At 30.8% G+C, this 27644-nt stretch overlaps 2 protein-coding genes across 2 annotated transcripts in view; one reads left to right on the top strand and one right to left on the bottom strand.

The window, feature by feature from the left end:
* The window catches only part of LOC136984034 (ubiquitin-protein ligase E3C), a 50919-nt gene extending 36808 nt beyond the window's left edge, over nucleotides 1–14111 (top strand). Inside the window, exons 11-25 of the mRNA XM_067280949.1 lie at nucleotides 161–339; nucleotides 423–509; nucleotides 596–750; nucleotides 815–1038; nucleotides 4340–4444; nucleotides 9889–9985; nucleotides 10106–10200; nucleotides 10709–10847; nucleotides 11364–11608; nucleotides 11686–11810; nucleotides 11895–11985; nucleotides 12062–12160; nucleotides 12692–12848; nucleotides 13433–13563; nucleotides 13649–14111. Of these exons, the coding sequence (XP_067137050.1) occupies nucleotides 161–339; nucleotides 423–509; nucleotides 596–750; nucleotides 815–1038; nucleotides 4340–4444; nucleotides 9889–9985; nucleotides 10106–10200; nucleotides 10709–10847; nucleotides 11364–11608; nucleotides 11686–11810; nucleotides 11895–11985; nucleotides 12062–12160; nucleotides 12692–12848; nucleotides 13433–13563; nucleotides 13649–13819 (2100 nt within the window). The 3' untranslated portion in view covers nucleotides 13820–14111. The remainder of the gene's footprint in view (nucleotides 1–160; nucleotides 340–422; nucleotides 510–595; nucleotides 751–814; nucleotides 1039–4339; nucleotides 4445–9888; nucleotides 9986–10105; nucleotides 10201–10708; nucleotides 10848–11363; nucleotides 11609–11685; nucleotides 11811–11894; nucleotides 11986–12061; nucleotides 12161–12691; nucleotides 12849–13432; nucleotides 13564–13648) is intronic.
* Nucleotides 14112–23687: 9576 nt separating this feature from the next.
* Nucleotides 23688–24738, bottom strand: CSN7 (COP9 signalosome subunit 7). The gene has a single exon (XM_067281010.1). It carries the CDS (start codon nucleotides 24550–24552, stop codon nucleotides 23761–23763), a length of 792 nt encoding a protein of 263 aa, XP_067137111.1. The 5' UTR covers nucleotides 24553–24738; the 3' UTR covers nucleotides 23688–23760.
* Nucleotides 24739–27644: the final 2906 nt, after the last annotated feature.

Here is a 27644-nt window from a genome sequence, read left to right on the forward strand (position 1 = left end):
CCAATTACACTACCTAAACCTATAGAATTGTTTGAAATGTTTATATCTGAAGAACTATATAATAAAAAATTAGACTTTAAGAACATTAAAAATAAAAATTATAAAAATCAAATCAATATTTAATTATAATAAGTTCTTGTTTAATTAATTTTGTGCGTAGGATGAAGAATTAGAAAGAATTTCTGAAGTTTCAATTGAAATGCTGAATAACCAACAACATGTTAATATTCTCTTATCAGCTGTAGAAACAGAAGAAGGAAATAGTCAAACATTAATTTCACTGTGCTGTATCTGCCATACATTATTATTGCATCATAAATTAGCTATTCATAGATATCGGTATGGATATTTTTCATTTATTAATTTATCAACTAAAGCACAAATTTTATATTTATTTGAAATTGCCAATATATTTTAAATAGATTACTGTATAGTCTGACTTTTAAACCAAAATTTCTTCGGTATTTGTGGTATTCTGTGGTCTCGTCTACAACATCAGCTGTTTTCGAGTAAGTATTTTGGTACTGGATATAATCACAAGTCATTTAATTAAAAGTTATTAAATAAAATATTGGTAAATGTTTCATCATTATAGTTCACAGACATCACTGTTTCAATTATTAGCAAGAGGTGTTCCTTTGTCATCTTCAGATTTGGAAAACTTCCTTCCTCAGTTAACTTTATTTTGTGCATTTTTGGGTCATCTCCTACCTACATTATATGATGTTGAATTTTATGGAGATGAAACAGGTAAGAATAAAATAATTATTACAACTGAATAAAACTTTAGTTAAATTTTTAAAAATTGTTTTAGGTCCTGCAAATCCATCTACCATGCCTTTCAGTACATCAGAATTAGCAACAATTAGTCTTACATTACGAGATGTTTGTTTAGGTTTAATTGAATTAGCATATCCTGATGTTAGACCCTCTTTTAATAAAGAATATCAGAGAGCTATGTTAAGTATAGGTGCTCCTCCAGAGAAAATTTCTTCTGAAGAAATGCAAGAAGTAAAAAAATGGTTACAATTATTTAAGGCAAGTAATTTTTACAAATTTCATTTTCTATTTAAAACCTAAGAAAAAAATTAACATACAGAAGCAACTTTTTTCAATATTTTTACTGAAAACTTATCTAAAGTTAAACAAATAAAATATATAAAGACAAATACAGGATGTTCCAGCTAAAACAGTGATGTGTTCAGTAACCATTAAAAGCACAATTATGGAAAATGTGTCTTAAGATGTTTTTTTTTAATATAGTTCTGCTTTGATTATGCTAGATAAGGCTTTGTGTTCTCCTCCAAGAGTAACAGCTTCCTTTATTCTAACCATAAAGTTTTCAACAATTTGGTGACACATGAATCACAGTCTTTTAAATGATTTGGACCTATATTTCCAAATATAGTATGTGAAGTTGTGATTTTTCTTTATGTAGTCCTTGATATTATTTCCTGTGATGTTATCTTACATCAAAATCACAACAGTAAACTGGAACAATATATATAGACTCTCACCTAAATGCAATGTTATCTTATGGTTTAAATTCAAGAAAGATGGAAACCATGGATATCCTTCTCCACAACATTCAGGAAAAAAGTTTGAGAAGACTATTGTTAAATGTGATGGAAAATTTCTTAATTCAGAACATTATTCATCAAGTGAGGTGTTGCACTATCCTGTATAAATCATACTATAGATGTTTTTACCTGTATCTCCTGTAATACGAGTAAAAAACTACTCCTTAGATTACAATAATTTTCATCGTCAACATTCTCCATAAATAGAAAACATTTGATCACTTCATGAGACAGTATTTTGCGCCAAATGGTCAGATATTGTGGATGTAAAATGGAGATGACAAGCATGCAAGGATTTTACTAGTTTGTGTAGCCTGACAGATTAATGTGGGCTTTGTCAATAAGCCAAAAGAAAGAAAGAATATAGGGTTATGTTGAAAAATTCACTCTCCTATTTATGAAATTTAGGCATTTGTTAATCACATACATGATTTCTGTAGACCATGGATTTTTTATGGGTACAAATTCAGCTCTTTCCTAATTTATCATTTATAAGTTGGATTTTGAAATACTCATTTTAGCTGAAAGGTGTTTAATCAACATACATAGACTTCACTAAATTTTTTGGCAGACAACTTCAATATTCTTTAGCATACGATCATCATTAGGTCTAACATATTTCTTATACGTTTCAGAACTTGTTTCCCTAAACTTCTTACAAAGGTTGGTTATTATCCCATTTTTAGATATTGCCTGTTCTCTATATTCCTTATGAAACTTCCTATGTATTCCAAGAAGACTTTGTGTTTCACTAATGCATTAATGTTGGAGCAATGTATAAATGTACTTAAAGTATATGGTGATATAAGTATATTTATACACTGCTCCAACATTAATACCTTTGCCACCATTTCAGTTGGTCATCCTGTGATGCCAAACATATGGAAGAAAACCATATATGTTCACACTCGTTTAGTTTTTATAATTTTTATGTTTTATATTGCATTTTCAATCAACAAAATATTGAAATTAAAGGTTTTAGCTGGGACATCCTTTACAAAGAAAGTTAGTGTACAGAATGGTTTTAATATTATTAATAAAACACTACAATTAAAGTTATAATTTAATATAATAAAGTTTAACTTTTTTCACTTAGTTACGCACAAGATTATTTATATAATAGATGATAAGGATCTGTTATGTGGTTTTATTAAAATTTTTTTATACTTTTTAGGCACCTAAAATTTCAATCTAAAAAAAAAAAACAGGCATTTACATTGAGTCACTGACTGATTAATATTTGTACTTCTTTTAATTAATTAAAATATGATCATTTTACCTCAAAAAAGTTTGAAAACTGATTTAAAAAAATTAAATTACTTTGTGAGCCAATGTTCAAATGATTTAACATTCAGGTTTTGAGTTATGACAAAGCCTTTCTGAGATCATTTTTTTGTTTGCTTAACGGTAAATTGCTGTTTGCAATCGGAATATGGTACAAAAACTTTATTCATTTTTTAATGCTGAAAAGTGTCATACGTAAAACAATTTTAGATTTACTTTTTCATAAGATTACCTTTTTGGTATAAATTAAATCTGATTGACACTACATTTAACTCTTTAAACACTGTATAGTTACTTTATCTCTGTTGATAATGGCTAAATTGTTTTACCCTCAGGAGAACTTGTATAACAAAAATAGTTTAACAACTTTTCAATCGGCTGATTTTGTGTTTAAAGAGTTAAGACCACTCTCTTCATTTTGACACTCCCTACACTGAAGGCACTAAGAGAACCTTTATTCTATACCCATCATGGGTTTGACCAGGCTTATAATGGATGGCTGCTGACAGAGAGTATAAAGTTATATCTGGATAGATTACCCATGAAAAGTTCTTGAGATTCTTGACCTGGATTCAAAGGACCCACAATTTTGGCATTATGGATTCTTGGGTGGAAGACTTATTCCTTCACTAAATCATTGAAGACTAATCATAAAATGATAGTTCACTCATTCAATATATTGTTTAAATGCAATCAGTAATCAACCTCTAAATAAATTTTTTTGATTTATGGCATTCATCACTGGATTAGAGAAATAAATATTTTGATCTGTAGCTACAAGGGTTGAAGATTAAAAACAGTATCATTTCAATTTGGTTTATTATTAATTTTAACAGTTTTTTATTATCTTTATATATGGATGATATGTTTTCTTGTCTTAAGACATTACCACTATTGTGTAAATAAATGTGTAAAATCTAGATGGACATCCTTTAGTTCTAGGATAATGCCTAAGTAGAAATAAGAAACTTTCATTTATATGAATTGTTTGTTACATGCTTGGTGTGAAATATTGGATTCCATAGGCTTACAAAAGAATTCTTTAAAGTCTGGCTTTAGGTATTGAACTGTGTGCAGTACATAAGCCTTTCTATATACACTTTTCAGTTTTGAGACAGAATTACTCTGTGATAAGACCTTACTTTATACCAATCTAATAAAAAGTAGTATTGGTCTATTGGTATTCTCTTAGAGAATAGTGAAAAAGTATACGAATTTCAAGGAATTCTCAAAGTAGGCCAAAAAAAAAAAAATTAATGAAAAGATAATGTTTTTATAGCACTTAAAAGTGCCTATTTTCTAGTATCTACAAAACATGCATGTATGGCTTTGTTTGGATATATCTTGTCAGGAAGAAAAGATCCTTTTAGCTAATATTCAAAGCCTAGTGAAAACATTCAAAATTCAATATGTATGAATACTGTAAAAATCACACATTTTTGAATTTAAAAACACTTAATTTTTATGTTATCCAGGTTACAGTAACACTTCTTCGCCAGTTATACAGTAGAGATGCTAGACGTCAATATTGTGAAGAAACCCATTGGTTAGCACCACAAGTTGAGATACCCATAAATAGGGTAAGAAAGAGTAAATTATAGTCTAATTTTTCTTCAATTTTATGATGCGCTATTCATTTTTTGCTTAAAGCGTTCCGTTATTTTTAATTAATTATTGGTGCCAAATCGGCACTATGGCGCGCGTTATCTCGGATTTCAATTTTCAAATTTCCCGCCAGTTGTTGTTACTAAAAATAGCCGCAGCGGTGGCGCGCGCGCGCGCTTCTTTGTTTATAATGGCGTTATTTTAAAGTGAATTACTTCTAATAAACTGAAATTTGATCAGAAATAATTTAAATTTTTCCATTGGTATTTTTAAATGTTTTTATAAAGTTTTATGACATCATCACATTTTTCTAAGTGAAAGTAAACAATTTGTTAGCCATTTTACTATCAGCTGATAGAAAGGGGAGTTTTTGAAAACAAAGTAATAAAGCGATTAGTAGTTTCTTCTTTTTGACAGTTGAGGACTAGCGAGTCTATTATTTTTGCTAGAAAAAACAAGCTTTACTACTCTGAGGTTAAAAATAATACAATTTCGTGAAATTTAACAAATCTGATGTCAATAAATAAAATTATTTATAGTGAGTTGATGTTTTTTAAGTTTAATTTTTGAATTTACAAATCAAATTACAGAAAATATAATAAAAATTTCATTTTTTATTACACCAACGAGTATTTTATTCTGTTAGATAGTAGAGAAATCGAGGATGTAATGACATTTTTATGACCATCACGCGATTGTTTTTTCTTCTCCCCGGCCATGCTGTTTTTGCGTTTTATATAAATTTTGTCGTTGATACAAGCGTCCAAGTCGAAGTTCAATCTTTTTGTTTGACATTTAACACCTATGATCAAGTCACACCTGCGACTTACGTTGTTTATTTCGTACCTTCACGACATATTGATGTTACACAGTCCTTTTTCTAGAGAAATTTTTCTATTTCTCTTACGTTTTGCGAGGTATTTGGACCCTGTCTGGAATCTCACATGTACAATAGTACACATTTCAATAGACGATATAAAAAATCGCTTGTAAAATACATATGAACTATGCACATAAAAATGTAGCATCGAAAATGTTAAGTTTTATAAAATACATTTTTTCCCCTATATTTTGTCTTTCATGAATTGGAATATTCTTTTATTGCTGTTGGTTTAATACTTATAGATCATATGGGTTTTATGAGGGTTTTTTTTTTGTTTGCCGTCTTTTCAAATATGTATTATTGTTCTAAGAATGTAAATAAACTTTCAAATAAATGGTATAACTTTAGTACCTGTCTTCAGATGAATCCAGAAATGGAATGTTTTAAAATTTTCAATTTTTGCCGTAAAAACACTGAATGATAGGTAAAATAATAATTATAATTACTTAAATAAATAAAAATTTTATTGGAACTACTGTCATAAAACTTCGTAAGATGATACCAAACTACAAATAAATAAAATAAATCAATCTCCTGTCAAATTGTATTTTTTTGAATTAAAACTTCGATTCCCAAACAAGGTTAGGCTTGGTCTAGGGCAGTAATTATTGAGTCACGTGACAGAAAAGGGAGCTTACAAAAAATTTACCAAATAAGGAACCCTATTCACATATTTCCATATTTGGTAAATTTTAGTCCTCTCCCTTCTCTGTCACGTGACTTTTTACTCTGATACTATATAAGTGCAGTTTTTTCGCATTAGCTCGTCATTGTTTTTGTTGCTGTTGTTGGTTTCGAGTATAGTTCTTCTTTTTTACGATTGTGTTAAAACAGCGCTATGGATAAAAGTAATTTTTACTTGCTTTCATCTTCGGAGATAACAGAGATGATTGAAGATGATGATGATGTTTTTTCTTCGGAGGAAGAGGATGATATTTTGGAGCAGCGAAAATCGGACTCTGAATCTGAACAATCTTGTTCAGACCTAGACGAGGTTAGTACTTCTGGTTCATTTTTTATGGGTAAAGACCGTGTAACTAGGTGGAATAAGGAAATGCCCCTTCAAACTCAGAGGAGAGAGAAAGAAAATATTATAACTCATTTGCCTGGCCCAAATGGAAGAGCAAAGTTCGTCAAAACACCTTCGGAATGCTGGAAGTTATTTTTTGATGACGATATATTAAATCATATTGTCGAAAATACAAATAAGTATATAGAGAGAATAAAAGAAAAATTTAGCCGCGAGCGTGATGCCATCTCAACAAATATTTGTGAAATAAAAGCTTTTATAGGAATATTGTTTGCATGTGCGGTGATGAAATTAAATACAGTAAATTTGCGAGATATTTGGACCTCCGATGGTTTCGGAATAGAAATTATAAAACCTGTGATGTCAGAGAAAAGATTTAGTTTTCTAATAAGAGCGTTAAGATTTGACGATAAAGCTACTAGAAATGATCGTCGTAATACTGACAAACTCGCTGCGGTGCGAGATTTTTTTGAGAAATTTGTTACTAATTGCCAAAAGAATTATTGCCCATCGGAATATTTAACTATAGACGAGATGTTGGAGGCATTTAAGGGCAGATGCCAATTCCGGCAATATATTCCAAGCAAGCCGTCAAAATATGGGATAAAAATTTTTGCCTTGACAGATTCAAGGACTTTTTATAGTAGCAACTTAGAAGTATATGCGGGAATGCAACCGCAGGGCCAATATTTCACAAGTAATTCTCCTAAAGATGTTGTGTTAAGATTATGTAAACCCGTAGCAGGCTCTGGAAGGAATATAACATTTGATAATTGGTTTACGAGTTACGAACTTGCATTAAAATTATTAGACATAAAGCTGACGTCAGTCGGTACTTTAAAAAAAAATAAAAGAGAAATACCGCCAGAGTTCATTACTTCGAGAAACAGAACTGTATTCAGTAGCATGTTTGGATTCCAAAAAAAGTGTACTTTAGTTTCATATTCTCCCAAAAGAAATAAAGTAACTCTCTTACTATCAACTTTACACCACAACAATAGCATTGATTCTTCAACCGAGGAAAAAAACAAACCCGAAATCGTAACGTTTTACAATCTTACAAAGGGAGGCGTCGACGTTGTTGATAAACTGGCGTCACGTTATAATTGCGCAAGATACTGCCGACGCTGGCCCCTTGTTATTTTTTATAGTTTGCTAAATATTTCGGCCGTAAATTCTCATGTCATTTATTATCTGAATAATAAACTTCCACAAAATCAACGCAGAAGACACTTCATGAAACTGCTATCGATCGAACTAATGACTCCGCAATTAAAATTACGTGCACAAAAAGAAAATTTACCCAGAAACATTAGAACGGCAGCCCTTCAATTCTCTAAATTGCAACATGAAACATCAGAATCGGAATCAGAATCAACAACAGCATCAACAGGGACATCACCGGCATCAACATCAGTAGCATCCACATCTGCGGCATCCACATCTGCAGCATCAACATCACGGAAGCGATCATCCTGTTCTGATTGCGGTTATAAAAAGGGCAGAAAGACGACAAATAAATGTTTTCGATGTAATAAATACATTTGTGGTGAGCACTCACATAATTTATGTAAGTCATGTATAGAAAGTTCAGAAAGAACAATAGAATTAGAAAGTTAATACTATATGAACGTATTCATTTTTTATATTACCTATTTTTCTGTATTTCTTTTATTTTCTGGGTTAGGCATAAGGGGTTGCTTTCAGTGACTTGCAAACAGGACCTTTTGAATAGTGTCCAACAAATGAACGATATTTATAGATATATATATCAATAAAAGTTGTTTATTTGTTGAATACTGCATCTAAAAAATCCTGTTTGCAAGTCACTGAAAGCAACCCCTTATGCCTAACCCAGAAAATAAAAAATTAACTTTTTTTGCATACGTTAATTATAATTCTTGCAATACAAGATGTACATAAAATTTTAGCATTGTATAATGTAAAATGTATAAACGAATAATAGAAATGAATAATATTTAAATGTATAAATAAATGATATATAATATAATTTTTTTGTATTACCAATTTATGCTGTTTATCTTAATTATTATTTATATAACTCTTGTATTGAAAGTAGAATAGATGTAAGCAAGAGACGAGATAATTGACATCCAGGCGACACTTAACGCCTGGATGTCAATTATCTGGTCTCTTGCTTATTCAGAGATCGGCGTGAAGTCCACCATCGTTAGGATTATTATAGATCTAATAGAATAGATGTAAAAAACATTTTCGTGTAGTATAAACATTTTTTTTTCTATTATATTTTTGTTCCGTTTTTTTATTTTTTAAATACAATCAGTAATTAATATATATTATTCCTATATAGATTTATTAATTATAATAAACATACACTATTTAATATTATATTAAAATAACACTCTTTAATTAACATCTGAAATGAAGAAGTAATTGAATCGAGTCCCATCGCCATCTTAAGTAACGCGCGACAGTAATTAATTGATTCTGAGCGCGTCGCGTTGCATCAATTTAAATAATTTATAAAAATTAAAATTATAAATATGTTTATAAAATAATTGACGATATCTGTTCGCAATAGTATTGTAAAACACACTGTACTTATAGTTCAGCATTTCTGATAAATTTTAATAAATATTTGAATTTTCGTATATTTTATATATAAAAATCGAAGAAAAAAACATAAATTTGTAAAACTTAATAAAAAAAATATCTGCAACTTCATAACACATATAAGTATGAGAATCCATCAAAAAAAGATAGTTAATAATAATTAAAATCGAGAAAAAAAATAAAACTTTCAAGGTAAGGTAATTTCTGTGGTAAAATGTGAGGTAAGCGATCACGTGACGCCCGTCTCCCCATCTTCTGTAACCAAAACGGACGAGGTTGAAATAAAAGCCTAATCACCAGTAGAACTAAAAACAAACATCGGCGCGTGCCTAGAGCAATAAACTTGAACGGGAGCGAAGATGAAACACGACACTTTGTAATTTATGCTAATTACCTTCTAATATTAAAAAATTAAAATCATCAATAAATTATGATGAAATTAAAACTTTTTTGACTGAATTCGATTACAAACATATTAGTAAACTGGATTAAAGTAAAAATACCCGTTTTCCGATGTTAAATTTTTATTAATTAATTTTTTAAATTGGTGCCGAATTGACCGAGCGCGCGTGATTTCGATTGTATGAATACTGTAAATCACACATTTTTGAATTTAAAAACACTTAATTTTTATGTTATCCAGGTTACAGTAACACTTCTTCGCCAGTTATACAGTAGAGATGCTAGACGTCAATATTGTGAAGAAACCCATTGGTTAGCACCACAAGTTGAGATACCCATAAATAGGGTAAGAAAGAGTAAATAATAGTAAATGAATTAAAATAATTCATATATAATTATAAAATAAATAAATATATTATATTTAGATTTTTAAAAAGTTCAAGTAAATTAAATTATTTTATTGTCTTTCTTGTCGTAAAAACCGATAATGTTTAATGATTTTACTTTAGCCAAGAGATTTGCAGTTTGGATGCCGAAGAATTCATAGTTACAGACCATTCATAGGAATGCGTTCCTTAACTCGAGAACAGATTGGCAAAAATAATGGTTTGTGGATTTTTAAATTATATAAATTCGAAAAGAGAAAATCAATTATAATAATATACTATGGCTATTAGTATTACATATTGTGACTGTTGTTTTAACGTTTTGATCACTGATATTTAGATAAAGAAGGATGTCCTCTCACAGCAAATGAAATTAGACATATGACAATACTCAAAGAACTTCCTTTTGTCGTTTCATTTCATGATAGAGTAAAGGTATACTTAAATTTTTAACTTTTATTACAGTGAAGTATCAGAAATCAATATTTGGCTGTCAAAAAATAGATATTAATTTCTTTCATGCTAACTTCATTATTATTGTTCTTTCAACCTTGCATTGTTTATATTATAACATTCATTCAGTATTTATAAATTTTTAATTTTGAAATTATTATTAGTGTATTATTTTGTTTAAATATAGTGATTCTGTAAATTATACTTTGATTTTTGTAAGTATTTCTATATTCCTTGTGGAATACTGGCTTGAACTTAAAACATCTAAATTTAATTTATAGTGTATTTGGAGTTGACAGTCTGCTAATTTACATATATATATATATTTGAAAATTGGATGTGGTCCAGATTTTTGATGCTTTACTGTGCTTTTTTTTAAATTAATACTTTGATTTAAAATTTTGAAAAATAAAGTTTTGGACACAAAATGTCTTTAGCTTTTCTATCTCTTTCTAAGTTAAAAGATTAATTTTAAATTTTATAATTCCAGATATTTCAGTCATTAATAGCAAATGATAGGAGAGAAAATCAGGGAGAAATGGTTAATTTTATGATTGGTTTGATAAATTTACAAGTAAGAAGAAATTATATCTATGAAGATGCCTTTGATAAATTATCAATAGATAATGGTAATTAGTTTAAATTTTTATGTACAGTATTTATAATGCCGAAAATTAAAATTTTAAATAAAATTGCTTTTCTTGTAAAGTTTCTTGCTTCTAGTTTGGAGTAATTCTTATCACAACCAAGGGTTGGCTAATTTTAAAATTACCACACCTAGTAGGTTTAGTGTTGAAAAGGAGTCATAGGTCATGTGGAAATATGCTTTATTGATATTGAAATTGGACTTATAGTCCCTCATCATTCCAATCAGCAAGCATAGATTACTATACTATTAATAATCATAAACTTATTTTGCAGTAACAATAATATATTATTTATAATAAACATTAAACTGTACCTACAAGAGATTTTCAAGGCTGTATACACAACTTCATAATCATGCTTACAATGGAGTCTTCACTTAACCAACATAGTGTGTCAAGTTGTAAAATTAACCAATCCTGGCCTACATTAAGAAAGATTGCTTTTGTTTAATTAAAATATTTAATGGAGAAATGAATTTGTATTATTTAAAATTGCAGAACCAAATCTGAAATTAAAGATGAGGGTTCAATTAGTAAATGCTGTAGGATTAGACGAGGCAGGAATAGATGGAGGTGGCATATTTCGAGAATTTCTAAGTGAATTATTAAAAACTGCATTTGATCCAAACAGAGGATTTTTCAAAACTACTCATGATCGACTACTGTATCCTAATCCTAGTGTCCATCTACTGGTAGACAATTTCACAAAGCATTATTTTTTTATTGGTCGGATTTTAGGAAAGGTAAGGATGCATTTTTATCTTTTTTTTTTATTTCTTGCTCAGATAAAAATCACTGTGACAAAAATATTTTATTTTAGGCAATTTATGAAAACATGCTTGTTGAATTGCCATTTGCTGGATTTTTTCTGTCAAAAATATTAGCGAGGTACTCGTCAGACGTAGACATACATCACTTGGCATCTCTGGATCCTGTAATGTACAAGTAGGTAAAGCAATAAATTCTGTAAGCTAATTTTAATTATACAATTCTTAATTTTTGTCATAATTACTTAATTTTTTCGTATAGAAATTTGCTGTATTTAAAAACATATACAGGAGATGTCTCAGATATTGGTTTAGACTTCACAGTCTTAAACAGTGAACTAGGAGAAAATCAAGTATGTTAAATGTTTAATTAAATTTTTCAAAAATAGAAAATTTCTGTTTAATTCTATTATCTTTGAATTTTCTCAGATGGTAGATCTGAAATCAAATGGATCAAGTATTCCTGTCACAAATTCCAATAGAATTGAGTATATTCATTTAATGGCAGACTATAAATTGAACAAACAAGTAAGAGAAATTTCTTATTCTTTAATTAAATTTATTAAATAAATATAAGTATTGAAAAACGTCACATATTGACAATCGGAATCAATATCTCACATAGTCTACATTTTGCCAATCATACAATTCTAACTTTGCATCCCAGAAAACTGGAGGTATTTCATTATTTGTCAAGATTTAATCAAAAATTTCAAATACTTAAAATGCATTTTTATTTAAAATTTTGCCATAATCTGAATACATATTTGATAATAAAAACATCGTATATAATTTAACAAAAGATTTTATTTTTTATTTCAATATCTTTCCTTAAAATATGTAATAAAAATAGACTATTTTACTTTTGTTATTGTTATGAATATATATTACCATTTTATTTAATTTAGCTGTTAATTTCTGAAACTAAATTAGCTGTTCATTTACCAAAAAAAAACATTTTTTAATTAAAAATTTTTTAAAGATAAATCAGAATTATTGAACATTAGTTATGGATATTATTAATGAAACATTCATAATTCACCAAATCAATATTTACAGATAAGAGTGCAATGTGCAGCTTTTAAAGAAGGATTAGCTAACGTCATTAATTTGGAGTGGTTAAGAATGTTCGATCCTAACGAACTGCAGATTCTGATTTCCGGTGCTCATACTCCCGTGGATGTGGAAGATCTTAAAATTCACACGAATTATGCAGGTAAAATATCGTTTAGAATAACTCTGTCTAATATCTCAAATATTTCAATTTTAATGTTTTTTACTTTAAAAAATAACTATTCTTTGTTTATTATAATAATTCTTTTGCCTACAGCAGCTTAAAAAAATGTCATAAATTTTCTATAATATAGATGGAAGAAAAATATTGCTGTTGAGAAAATTAGTTTATTGATACAAATAAATAATCACATCGAAGTTAATTATTGATGATAAATGAAATTTTTTTATCAGCTATTGTAGAAAAAAGTTTACGGATTTGTGTTACATTAAATACCTGAAAACTATTGTCACCCTTTAGTTTTTGTGCACTCTTCTCTTCCATGTAACAAGTCCTTAAATGAAATAAGGTTCTCGTAAACATTTTTCTACAATACTTAAAATAATAGACAAGAAACACCGATCATAATTTTATCAGCTACATTACAATGATGATTATAAATCTGAAAAGAAAGATTGACTAATACTTATTTTATATTTATACAGTTACATAAAATTACTGTGTCAGATATTCAACAAGTATAATTTATTTAAAAACGAATAATTTGTTACATGATTTTTTTGAAGGAGGCTATTCCATTGATCATCCAATAATCAAAGCATTTTGGAGAGTAGTAGAAAATTTTGACGAAAAAAGAAAGCGGCAGTTACTAAAATTTGTGACCAGTTGTTCGAGACCTCCATTACTCGGATTCAAGGTAACACAAAGAAATAATTAAACAGATTTTTTCCTCTCTTAATTTCGTAAATTTTAAATAAATACGAACATTTTATTTTATTAAGGATCTTTCGCCCGCATTTTGTATCCAGTATGCCGGAAACGAACCGGACAGACTACCCACGGCATCCACTTGCATGAACTTGCTAAAATTACCCGAATTCAAAGACGAAGAGATGCTTCGTGCCAAGTTGTTGTACGCCATCGAGTCGGGATCGGGATTCGAACTGAGCTAACGTTTAAATGGATTAGCACGTCGACATTGTACATAATTTATATTTGTATCGTACGTCGCAGTCGTGTCTCGATCTAAGGATTAGAAAAAAAAACAAAAACAAAAATTCCTCGAAAATCGAAGTTCAGTTTGTTTTACCTAACAATTCCTAAAACAAAATAACAAAATTCTTTCTCTTACGCAAAGATGTCATTAAATTTGAAATGTGTGTGTCATGTATATAAATATACAAGAGGAAAGAATGTTTAAATGTACTTTTATAAATAGATAATAAATTGTATTTAACAGCAAAATCTCTAATCCAGAATTTTTGTCAACTTTCGCCAGAAATTTAAGATATTCACTATTCCAGCGAGTAATAAAAGTCAATCGGAAGTGAAGGGTACAGTCCACGGCAAAAGTAAATCGCCGCCACCCGGGGATACGACATCACGGAATCAAATTGTCATAACTCAGACTAGATCAATCGAATATCAATGTTAACGTAGAATAACCAATTATTCCAAGCATATTTTCTAATATTTAACAAATTGCTTAGTATTTACTTATTATTAAAGTTAAATAAATTAGTTCACCTTTTTTAAAAAATATATATTTTGAGTTATTCAAAAGATATTTGCAGATGTTATTGCTCCAAGCATCTTTGCATTTTATTACATAAGAATGGAACATTTTAAATTTTGGAATATTCACAAATACTTTTTGAAGCTTTAACCGTGAAAAGAAAAATTTTAAGATAGGACTTTGTAATTTTTAATAATTTTTTCCTACTGTAATAAAACAACTAGACATTAATTTCCGTTAGTAAAAGTAGTTTCAACGTAACATTTTCTTACAGCAAGGATTATCCGAGCCAGCGATTAACTTTCCTTTGATTCATTTTCGTGAAAACAAAAATAGTCCATCCTTACTGTTTATCAGAATGAATTCAGAATCATTATATAAAAACGTAAGCATTGATCTCCTGCTAAGTATTTGTGATAAAATTGAAATTTTAGAGGAGCTGTTGTACCGACAGAATAAACTGAATCAAACACTTTACAAAAATCAATAATAGTAATAAATGGAATGTCTATATTTTTCATTCTACTCTGTTTTATGTTATGTAATATGTTCTACAGTTATGTTTGGTTTAATTTATGCTTCTCATTAGCTCTTTTCATTAATTTCTGTTTATTATGTATGGAATAAATAAACTCAAAATTTTATAAAAAAATATAATATACAAAAACAATTACTCCCCAGTTGTTATAGTTCAAAAAGTTGCATTGTACTGGCCATAAATTATATAATGCAGATATGGATGGGTGGGTATGCAGGTATTACGAAGGTGTCAGAACGTTTACAAAAATGTTAGGTAATGCTAGGGTCTCGACCCTTAGAATGATTCATTTTTGTTTTTGAAGCATTGCATAATAAACTGTACTGTTTGTCACTGCTTTGTATTTTATACATGCAATGTTCCCTCTAATTTTTTTATAGCTATGCAGTGCAGAAATGCACCTGAGCAAAAAATTTTTGTACAAGATTGTAAAAATATTGTACAGTACATTTAAATTGTTTTAATTATAAGGACATTCATTATCAAAAAAAATGTTAACAATAAATTTACACTTGATAGTTATTTTCTTTGAAGTTTTCTCTTTGTGGAAGTCCATCCTTTGTAGACATCATCTACATTTACTGTCATACCATTAAATGCAGTTTGATTCTCATAAGGATACTTAAATGATTTAGTTGTCTATTTTGAATTTTCACATTAATTGAATTTATAGTGCCAAATCCTTGCTCTCAGTCTGCACTTGATGCTTGAAATATTCCCAACGTATCATTGAGAATGGGCATGTTAGAATAGAAAACTAAATTTGTAAATACAAAATTAAAAAGTTGCTGCAATTTTAAGTGATCCAGTTTTAATTTTTTCGGCAATTATAAATGTTAATTCCAAATATTTTTTTGATATTTTATACAGTTATTTGTGTATAGAAATTAGGGTGGCTGTAAATGTTTTGTACATAGACATCCTATTGTTGGTTGTGTGGGCAAGAAATAAAAGCACCTACACAACTTTACGGAAGTCTGTGTGCATCTGTGCAGCTTAGAGGGAATGTTATATACGCATAATTAATAAAGTAATATTTGGTACCCGTGCTGTGTATTATTCCTTGGTACAATTGTAGCCTACAAAGAATAAACAAGCCTTCCCTTTATTTCATTTTTTGTCATCACTTTTGTGATTTTTCTCCACTAGATGCACTGTGTACTCTCCTATTATCAATTTATCATTGTAGAGTTGTAAGTTTCATAAAATAGGAAAATTTCTATAAAATTATAGACTGCATTAAATACTTGCTGCAGAATGGATTGCACTATGTTCTAACAGGAAAATTCACTTTGGACGAAATAGAGAATTTCTTCAGTTCTTCGGCTTGCAGGTAGCAATGATCAGATAAATGCCACCAGCGTTATCCAATCAATACATAAAAGATTAACAACTGGCATCGTTAAGACTTTCCAAGCAGCCAACACCAGACCAACTTGTAGTATCTGGGTGTTAGCAAGCAGAACAAGCAGTTCACTCAACTGTACTGATAATACCACTATTAATAGCAATACAACTTCCACCCCTAGTTCATTTTCTACTAGACCAAGCCTAAGAATTTCTAGAGAAGGAGTTGAAGTATATAGAATGAGAACCTTCGGAATGTGCTCAAACAAGCATTACTACAGCTAGTAGAACATATACAATACATGTTCCTGGATATATTGTCAGAATTATTGAAGAAAAGGTCGACTGCGAAACATGCTTACGAACTACCTGCACCGAGTCTCTTTTACTGTCCCTCATCAATGGAAAAGTCTGAGCTGGATTAAGCTATCCAAAGTCAAAGTTTGTTCTTTTAAGAAGTGTTGAATATGCAACACGTGAAGCTACAGATCATTTACACTGCCCACAAATATTAAAAACATTATGAGATTTGTTTTTATCACACCTACAAAAAAATCAGTTTTGCAAGGCTGTGGTAATCATATCTGTACACTGGCCAGTCTAATACTGGAAAAATCTCTTTGGCCTTATATTCAAAATTACGTATTTAATCCGACAGATAAGCACGGCTGCGGGATTAAAATAAAAATAGCTGGAAAGGGTAAGCCTGTTAGCCAATCAAGAAAAATTATAAAAGTATGTAATTAAAGTAATATTAAATCATTATTATTGTAATGCATATAAACACAGAAATAAAGTGCAAATCGCTGTGTTAATATGTAATTTCCTTATTTTAATTTTTTGGAGTATGTCGTAAAAAAGAAGTTTGAATATAATGTTTAAACCGTAACTTTCTGAATTTAGTTGGTATCTTTCTCGGTACCTATAACGGGCAGGAAGTTTACACAAAAATTGGCCAAAATATATTTATTATTAAATCAAATCAATTAACATTGCAATAAGTTATTGTTTCGGGACTTCAAACATCATTTTTTCATCATTATGGTGTTGTTTTCATGTTCATAAGTAATGTCACCCTAGCATCATTCTTCTGTGCTATAGTGATGACAAAAATTTCATAAGGAGAAAAATGGAAAAGCTTGTTTATTCTTTAATGGCTATGGTATAATTAAGAATATGCATTATGTAATTTCTTATATGCAGCAGAGTAATAGGGAATTGGATGGTAGTTGTAAAGTATAAAAATTGAATTATGTAATTTATGGACAATGTGGTGGTGATTCCATTCTTAAGGATATGATCTACTACTATTAATATTTTGATTTCTATGGAATAAGTGTATTTATTCTAAAGTTATTAATAAAAGAAAAGGAGATATCTTCTTATTAATTCTTACTGAACAGTTGACTGTATTATTGCAGACTGTTTACTTTCAACCATTTTATGGCATTCGATATCTTTTTACGCAGAATTTTCATTAACTTAACTTTGCATTAGTATTTTTAAGTTGTTTGGTTTTAAACAACCAAACAACTTAAAAATATTAATGCAAAGTTAAAAAAATATATAATATAAAAAATTTTAAGTAATTATGGATGAGATACACGATTATTAAAAGTTGTATTTATTTGATACACAAAATGGTTAATGTGAACCTAGGTATACAAATTGGCGGCGCTTCCGGTAACCTGGATGGCAAGTATTTTTAGAAAATAAATGAAGATGGCGCTGATAGTAATGATGCCTTCTTATGCAAATATCCATCAAAAAATTCCGTTCTGGAAACATTAGGAATAATGTGAATTTCGAATTTTGGTTACGATGTAGATGGATTATGCACGTTGTTAATTGTTTAAAGGGGTGTGTGTTTTTTTAAAATTTCTACAATTTACTCGAAGTCTTTAACGTTTTTGAGGAGGAAAGTTTGTCAATGGTAAATATCCTGTTAAACATGTTCTTAATGTGTTTAATGTGTGTTAAATCTAATAATAGTGTATTTAAAGTGTGTTAATAGTGTGTAAATGAGTTAGTAGTGTGTAAAATGTGAATTCTTAATGTGTTAAATGTGTTAAATTTGTCATAACCAAGGATATGTACTGTGATTTCCGACACCAAAAGACAACGTGAACGACACATGGGAGGTTAGGTGGCCGTGGATCGCAGGTGCCACCCTAGAGTAACGACATACGAGTCATCGCCGCCAAGTTCTGTCAACTGTCAACACGTGGTCTATGGGTTTACATTAAGAAATGGCGAATTTTTTAAAATAAAGCATTTTATTGGTAAAAATGCTTTATTAAACTAAAAAAAATCGTAATTTCTTAATGTAAACCCATAGACCACGTGTTGACAGTCGACAGAACATGGCGGCGATGACTCGTATGTCGTTACTCTGATATCTAGGTACTCTATGCCATCCTATATGGAGATGCTGCTCTATCGTAGACGAAAAGGCGAGAGATGTGAATCGTAAGGCTGCAGTTCTTAAGAGGAGTAAAATTTATGTACAGTACAATACAGGCAAATTTTGTTCGAACCACTGATGTATAGAATCTCGTAATTCACTTCGTCCTTTGACCGAAACAACTTACGCTCGTTGGAAGTTCTTGAGATCTATATAGAGAGCACAAAGGGATGCTGCATTAACTCCGATTATATTCCGGTTTCACAAGCATGAAAATATTATTTACAGTGCCATAAGGGCAATAATTAAATTTTTGTCTTTCTGATATGTAAAATAAAACAACATCCACATCGTTTACAACGCACTAGTTTGTTAATAATAATAATAATAGTAATAACGATAAGGATTTTATTTGTAACTTTATTTTAAATTATAGTTTTACATCGTTAAATATTTTTAAAAATTGGAACGCGATATTTGACGGTTTCAAACGATAGAACAGTTTTTTGGTTGTACGTTCCTGAAGAAGGCCTCTAAATGACGCCGAAAACGTCAGAGCTTAATGTCTATTTCTGCTGGAAGGAGTGTTTAGGTGTTAAATTTGTTAGTATCGTTCTAGTTTATTTATGATATTTGTTTTGTCTGAAATATACTTATTCCATAGAAATCAATATCAATAGTAGTAGCTCATATCCTTAAGAATGGAATCACCACCACACTGTCCATAAATTACATAATTCAATTTTTATACTTTATAACTACCGTCCCATTCCCTATTACTCTGCTGTATATAAGAAATTATATAATGCATATTCTTAATTATACCACAGCCATTGAAGAATAAACAAGCTTTTCCATTTTTCTCCTTATGAAATTTTTGTCATCACTATAGCACAGAAGAATGCTGCTAGAGTGGTATTACTTATGAACATGAAAACAACACCATAATGATGAAAAAAGTGATGTTTGAAGTCCCGAAACAATAACTTATTGCAATGTTAATTGATTTGATTTAATAATAAATATATTTTGGCCAATTTTTGTGTAAACTTCCTGCCCGTTATAGGTACCGAGAAAGATACCAACTAAATTCAGAAAGTTACGGTTTAAACATTATATTCAAACTTCTTTTTTACGACATACTCCAAAAAATTAAAATAAGGAAATTACATATTAACACAGCGATTTGCACTTTATTTCTGTGTTTATATGCATTACAATAATAATGATTTAATATTACTTTAATTACATACTTTTATAATTTTTCTTGATTGGCTAACAGGCTTACCCTTTCCAGCTATTTTTATTTTAATCCCGCAGCCGTGCTTATCTGTCGGATTAAATACGTAATTTTGAATATAAGGCCAAAGAGATTTTTCCAGTATTAGACTGGCCAGTGTACAGATATGATTACCACAGCCTTGCAAAACTGATTTTTTTGTAGGTGTGATAAAAACAAATCTCATAATGTTTTTAATATTTGTGGGCAGTGTAAATGATCTGTAGCTTCACGTGTTGCATATTCAACACTTCTTAAAAGAACAAACTTTGACTTTGGATAGCTTAATCCAGCTCAGACTTTTCCATTGATGAGGGACAGTAAAAGAGACTCGGTGCAGGTAGTTCGTAAGCATGTTTCGCAGTCGACCTTTTCTTCAATAATTCTGACAATATATCCAGGAACATGTATTGTATATGTTCTACTAGCTGTAGTAATGCTTGTTTGAGCACATTCCGAAGGTTCTCATTCTATATACTTCAACTCCTTCTCTAGAAATTCTTAGGCTTGGTCTAGTAGAAAATGAACTAGGGGTGGAAGTTGTATTGCTATTAATAGTGGTATTATCAGTACAGTTGAGTGAACTGCTTGTTCTGCTTGCTAACACCCAGATACTACAAGTTGGTCTGGTGTTGGCTGCTTGGAAAGTCTTAACGATGCCAGTTGTTAATCTTTTATGTATTGATTGGATAACGCTGGTGGCATTTATCTGATCATTGCTACCTGCAAGCCGAAGAACTGAAGAAATTCTCTATTTCGTCCAAAGTGAATTTTCCTGTTAGAACATAGTGCAATCCATTCTGCAGCAAGTATTTAATGCAGTCTATAATTTTATAGAAATTTTCCTATTTTATGAAACTTACAACTCTACAATGATAAATTGATAATAGGAGAGTACACAGTGCATCTAGTGGAGAAAAATCACAAAAGTGATGACAAAAAATGAAATAAAGGGAAGGCTTGTTTATTCTTTGTAGGCTACAATTGTACCAAGGAATAATACACAGCACGGGTACCAAATATTACTTTATTAATTATGCGTATATAACATTCCCTCTAAGCTGCACAGATGCACACAGACTTCCGTAAAGTTGTGTAGGTGCTTTTATTTCTTGCCCACACAACCAACAATAGGATGTCTATGTACAAAACATTTACAGCCACCCTAATTTCTATACACAAATAACTGTATAAAATATCAAAAAAATATTTGGAATTAACATTTATAATTGCCGAAAAAATTAAAACTGGATCACTTAAAATTGCAGCAACTTTTTAATTTTGTATTTACAAATTTAGTTTTCTATTCTAACATGCCCATTCTCAATGATACGTTGGGAATATTTCAAGCATCAAGTGCAGACTGAGAGCAAGGATTTGGCACTATAAATTCAATTAATGTGAAAATTCAAAATAGACAACTAAATCATTTAAGTATCCTTATGAGAATCAAACTGCATTTAATGGTATGACAGTAAATGTAGATGATGTCTACAAAGGATGGACTTCCACAAAGAGAAAACTTCAAAGAAAATAACTATCAAGTGTAAATTTATTGTTAACATTTTTTTTGATAATGAATGTCCTTATAATTAAAACAATTTAAATGTACTGTACAATATTTTTACAATCTTGTACAAAAATTTTTTGCTCAGGTGCATTTCTGCACTGCATAGCTATAAAAAAATTAGAGGGAACATTGCATGTATAAAATACAAAGCAGTGACAAACAGTACAGTTTATTATGCAATGCTTCAAAAACAAAAATGAATCATTCTAAGGGTCGAGACCCTAGCATTACCTAACATTTTTGTAAACGTTCTGACACCTTCGTAATACCTGCATACCCACCCATCCATATCTGCATTATATAATTTATGGCCAGTACAATGCAACTTTTTGAACTATAACAACTGGGGAGTAATTGTTTTTGTATATTATATTTTTTTATAAAATTTTGAGTTTATTTATTCCATACATAATAAACAGAAATTAATGAAAAGAGCTAATGAGAAGCATAAATTAAACCAAACATAACTGTAGAACATATTACGTAACATAAAACAGAGTAGAATGAAAAATATAGACATTCCATTTATTACTATTATTGATTTTTGTAAAGTGTTTGATTCAGTTTATTCTGTCGGTACAACAGCTCCTCTAAAATTTCAATTTTATCACGAATACGTAGCAGGAGATCAATGCTTATGTTTTTATATAATGATTGATTCTGAATTCATTCTGATAAACAGTAAGGATGGACTATTTTTGTTTTCACGAAAATAAATCAAAGGAAAGTTAATCGCTGGCTCGGATAATCCTTGCTGTAAGAAAATGTTAATAAAAAATGATTTACATTAAACTTTATTTTTGTTTTTTACAAACATGGTCTATTGATTAGTTAAGCAACACACTAACACACTAAAGCTATAGGCCAATAAGTATGATGAACAGAAAGCAATGCTCCATGTTTACCCACTGTAAATTATGAGCTCTTCGTCGGATTCAAATTGGAATCTCGATAAGAGATGTTACTGCAACGAGACAATTAAATCACGAGGAGATTAAAACTGTTAACAATTTTGTATACTGTATATATATTTATATTTCAATTAACTTTGCATTATTTCTACTTGAAATTTAATATTTCCAAAATCTTAATACATTTGAATTATATGAAAATAAGTGCAATTGTGCTTAAATTAAAAAATATTTAAAAGTAAATAAAATTCATAAATGACAAATTTCGAAAATTTATTTTCTACATTAACCTTATTTATAAGAAAATGGTTTATGATGGCATTTACAATTCAGGTCCCAATTTTAAATGTGTTCACCAACAAAACTTATCATATGGACATATGTATAGAAGGTATAATAATTATTTAATGTGAAAATTACTTTTTTAAATAATTATATTAATTTAATAATGTCTTATTTTCAATAAACATGAACCATTCCATACAAAAATGTCCAAAACAAAATGTATGTGAATATGCCACCAAACAAACCGCTGCTCAGCAAGGCACTTCGGCTTCGAAAATATTTCTTCCATTCCATTCCGGCTTTCATTAGAAACATTAACCACAATCCTATTGCCATAACAAAATAAAAGACGAAACCGTAGAGCGCAGTCAGCCCCAGCAGTCCGGCAGTGCAACCGGAGAGAGCGGACATGGAGGTCCGACAGTATTCGAGGATGGCGGCATTGTGACGCACCGCCACGTCGCTGTATGCGATAACTTCCCCGGACTTTTCCTTCCGCAGTCTCATCTTACCTATTCCGACCGACATGATTGCACCTGAAGAAAAAAATGTATAAATTTATCACTACTACTACTATTCTGATATAATTTTTGATTTTATATTTCAAAATTTTCTGATTTTCTCAATAAAATCATTTTTTCTTTATATTTTCTGTCTTATATACTACAGACAACCTTTAATGTTCATATAAGCAAGATTTTTAAAGTATGAATTCAAGATAATTGTTACTCAATCATCCACAAGTTTCTTTTAAATAAATTATTTATTGTAATAAAGAAGTTTATATTTTGAATTAAATCACAAAATATCATAAGTAATTATTTTTGAAACAGGATAAAATTCAATACAAATTAAAAAGGAGCTCTGTAACAAATTTATAAAATTAAAGTTCAAAATTACTGAAAAAATTTTGATCAAATTATATACGGCAGCTGCACGTTATATACAATTTAATAAACATGTGCACAAAATCAAAGTATTATCTTTTTATTAACATAAGGCAATAATTATCAATCTGAATGCTAAATACAGATGTACAAATATTTATTTCTGCCAAAATTTTCCAGTTCCTCTAATTTTACTCTTTGCCTGCTTTCTACTAGGTTTATCCAACAAACTTCCATCTCTTATATCCCCGGTCATTTGATCTTCGCTATCTTGAGCCTGCGCCTTTAACGATTTCTTAATATTCGTGACTTCGGTTTCGATCTGCTGCTTCAGCTTGACGTGCCCGTCCTTCAGAGCGTTGGCCTTCGTTATCTGAGTCTCGATGTTGCTCAGCACCATCTCGCAGCCGTCGCACCACTCCTGCAATACGGCCACCACCGAGTCGATGTCGTCGGCGCGGATGTCCCTTCCAATGGTGTAGTCTATTTCCAGCTGATTGTTCTTCTGGTCTAATTTGCCGCTGACCACGTCTGCGTAGATGACTTCGATGATCAGATCTTCCAACTCGCGCAGATTTTTTAAGTCTAGCTCTTTTAGAAGGGTCGAGTAAGGAATGCATTTAGATTTAGTAGCAAGAGACACTATTGTCAAGTGTCTCAACTTGGCCACCATAGAAGGAGTGAGAGGTGGAAGATGGGCGGCATTTTCTAGATAATTAGAGTAAGTTCCGTACGCAAACAAGTTTAGAAGCTGATAATAAGCATCATCGGGTCCTCCTTTGAGCTCCTGAATGGATGGAAGATCGAGCAATTCTCCAAACACGTATATGGAGGGCGCTTCCAATACCTGACGTATCAACTCGACAGCGGATGATCCTTTTAACTTTGCAAGCATCAAATATTGTTCTAATAACGCAGACTGATTAGTTGGCGTCACTTTTTCGGCCATCGTTTTATCTTCGGAGCGACAGAAACGAAATCAACGGACTACTTTTACCATTCATTAAGACAGTAAAACCAAATAGCAAATATTCTCATCCGCCTACAGGGGGCGCATCTCAGTTAACGAAATTTCTCGGTAATTTTAGTTTTTTTAATAATTAAACTGCACGATTAACTACCTAATTAACAGGATTTAACAAATTAATTTAATTAGTTAACAAATAATAAATTATTTACCTTAATTTAAACAAGTTTTTAAAACACGATAACAATCTCGTCGCAATCGTGGTTAGTCGAGATTCGTTAGCGTTGAAGTGTTGCCAGAACCTGATCGAAAATACAAGTGTTTTTTTCGTTTGTAATTCCGTGTTACGTTATTTTCATTATATGTTCGACTGCTTTCAGTTGTGTAAAAAACAGAAAAATAATCGTCATTCATTTAAAAATCAAATTAGGTCTCTTAATTAAATAAATATTTTGATTTTATGAATAGTACATGTTTTATTAATGTATTTTCCTCCATTTTAATAATTTTGCAGAATGACCTTCAGACACAATTATTTTTTCTATGTATTCATTTTTCCATATGCTTTTCGGACATAATAGCTTCTCTTCAGTCTTAATACATAGATGCTTTTCAAAGATTTTTAGGCATATGCATGCACATTATTAATTTTATAATAAAACTTCTCGACATATACGCGTCAAAAATCATTTTAACCGGGACACAACAACTCGAAAAGAAAATTTGTATTATTCGATACAATCTCCAGAACAGTTCTAGTTCCAGTGTTCAATGGTCTTATCCATTTGGCCAGTGGTGGGCGCAAACCCGTAATAAAAACGTAAAAAGAAAAAAAAACCTTCGAGTTTGCAGAAATAAATAAATTATTCGCTAATTTGCTTATAACTGCACTATGACCTCAGTGAATGGCCATCTTGGATTTTGATCTTTGATTCAAGACGGATGGCTGTCCTGCTATTTCTATTGGCGAATTCGGTTAGTGCTCTAAAGAATTCGTAGAGCCTTCTGCATGTTTCTTTCTGGTTTGAATAGAGCGGCGGAGTAGTCTGTTTTCTATTCGAGTAACTGTATTCGAAGTACTCTTTCCAGTGGTGCGTTATAGCTTCGTGGGGTTCCTGGCAAATTTGAATTAGTAAGCTCCATATAGCGTTGACTTCAGACATTTTTCTTCGAAGGAAGATTTTTGGAAAATATTTTCTTATAACAGATTGGTTTAAAACCCTCTGCTAGTGGAGGCCTCCTTCTTTTTGCCCATAGAATAACGCGCCACTGACTCTCCGATTTGCCCTTAAAGCAAGAGTAGCATTTGCTCTAATATGGCGTCGCCCAAAAACGAATATTTGCGGAAGAATTATAAAAATTCTGCTCCAAATTTTTGTGCTGATTTTCAAAAGCATAATTGAAGGAGGCCAGGTTGGGTCCTTTCCCGGGCGTCCAGGGGACTCCAAAATGAGTCTGTAGATTTAAATAATTTAAATAATAGATTTAAAGAACTTTTTGTAATGAACGTTGAATCAGGGTGTCGGGTATAAGGTTTTTCCCCGACGCAAAAACTATTTGTTGTCATTATTACATTTTGGTATTCATCATTGAATGACGAGAAAGACTTTGTTGATTTACTACAATGCAATTGCGTAAAATTTGAAAGATTTCTGAAATGTGTGGATGAATGCAGAGAGGGTGAAGTTATCGGTTTTATTACTATACTAGCAATAAGTGAAAACGAATATAATTTGAATTGTACACAAAAAGTCGTGTGACTTGTACCAAACTATTGGGGTCTCTTGCCCACAGGAGTAATGATGTCATTACTTCATTTCTGCTAATCGTTAGAGCAGCCAGCTGATTTGCCACAAGTAACATTTACTCTACGATATGCTCCAAGCCTTATTCTAAAGTTGTTTTTTCGTTCTGCTCAAATCTGCTTTGCCAGGCCGATAAATCCTAGCGTTAATAATTTATTCTAAAAGACAAAAATGAAAAATAAGGACAATAACACAAATCTTATATTTTATAAATATTTATTAATTTCAATCACAGTTCAATCTTGATCGTTAGACATGATTGAGCAGTTCGCACTGTGCGCTTCCATGTGATATAATTTACTATACAATAAGTTCTCTGTAATTGTGGATTATAGTTTAAATGATAATATTCATGTTGCATGAAAATGTGTATTGCATATGGTAACTTCTCTTAACATTCCTTCCATAGTTCTTTTTTCTTGGGCCAAATAAAATATACAGTAAAACCTATATAAACAGGAATTGCAGGGTATTGAGTATTTTTTTCGGTTTAGCAGGTTTCCGTTTTGAACAGGTATGTCTTTTAACATGAAAATCGCTCCGTTCCAAAGAATTTTTTTATTTAGGCTGGTTTCCTTTTTATTCGGGTTCTGTTTTTGACAGGTTCTACCATACGCTGTTTAATTTAGGTGAATACACTTACTTATAAAACTCAGAATCGGAAAACAGTGGCGCATTATCCTATGGGCAAAATGAGCAATTGCCTGGTGTTCCAAAGTAATTTTTTATGAACTCATTACTGTAGTAAGACTATCGAAATTTAAAATTAGAGCCATATCTGGGAACTTTCGTTTTCGGTGTGGCGCAGGAACACCGCAGAACTTCGTACAATAAGTTTTTTCTTTGTTATATTAATTAAATGACTGTAGTTTATCAATACATATTATTCTAATTCTTATTTAATTAATCTAGTTTATTATTTGATGTAATAAAAGTCCATACTAACTCAATTAGGTGTATGTAACCTGAATAACCAACCGCGTTTAAAAATCACGGCCCACCAGTAGACAAGCGGTCTTCATCCCTGATCACTGGAAGTTCGGTCGTGGGTTCTCGTCTCGCTCGGACGGGCTGACCACGTGGTGTTTTTCGGGTTTCCTCCAAGTCTGTAACGCCTGAATAGGGGCCAGTTTTGCTTAAAAGACTTCCGGAAGGCATTATTTTTCCCGCGCGCGTATGGCCATTCCATTTAAAGGCCGGCTAATCAGACGCATGTGTCCATATTCTCGTCTCTCGGAATAAATAGCTTATATGAGTTGCACACTCCAT

The sequence above is a fragment of the Centruroides vittatus genome, unplaced genomic scaffold (assembly GCF_030686945.1).
Source record: "Centruroides vittatus isolate TY-2023 unplaced genomic scaffold, ASM3068694v2 contig_900, whole genome shotgun sequence".
Classification (NCBI taxonomy): domain Eukaryota; kingdom Metazoa; phylum Arthropoda; class Arachnida; order Scorpiones; family Buthidae; genus Centruroides; species Centruroides vittatus.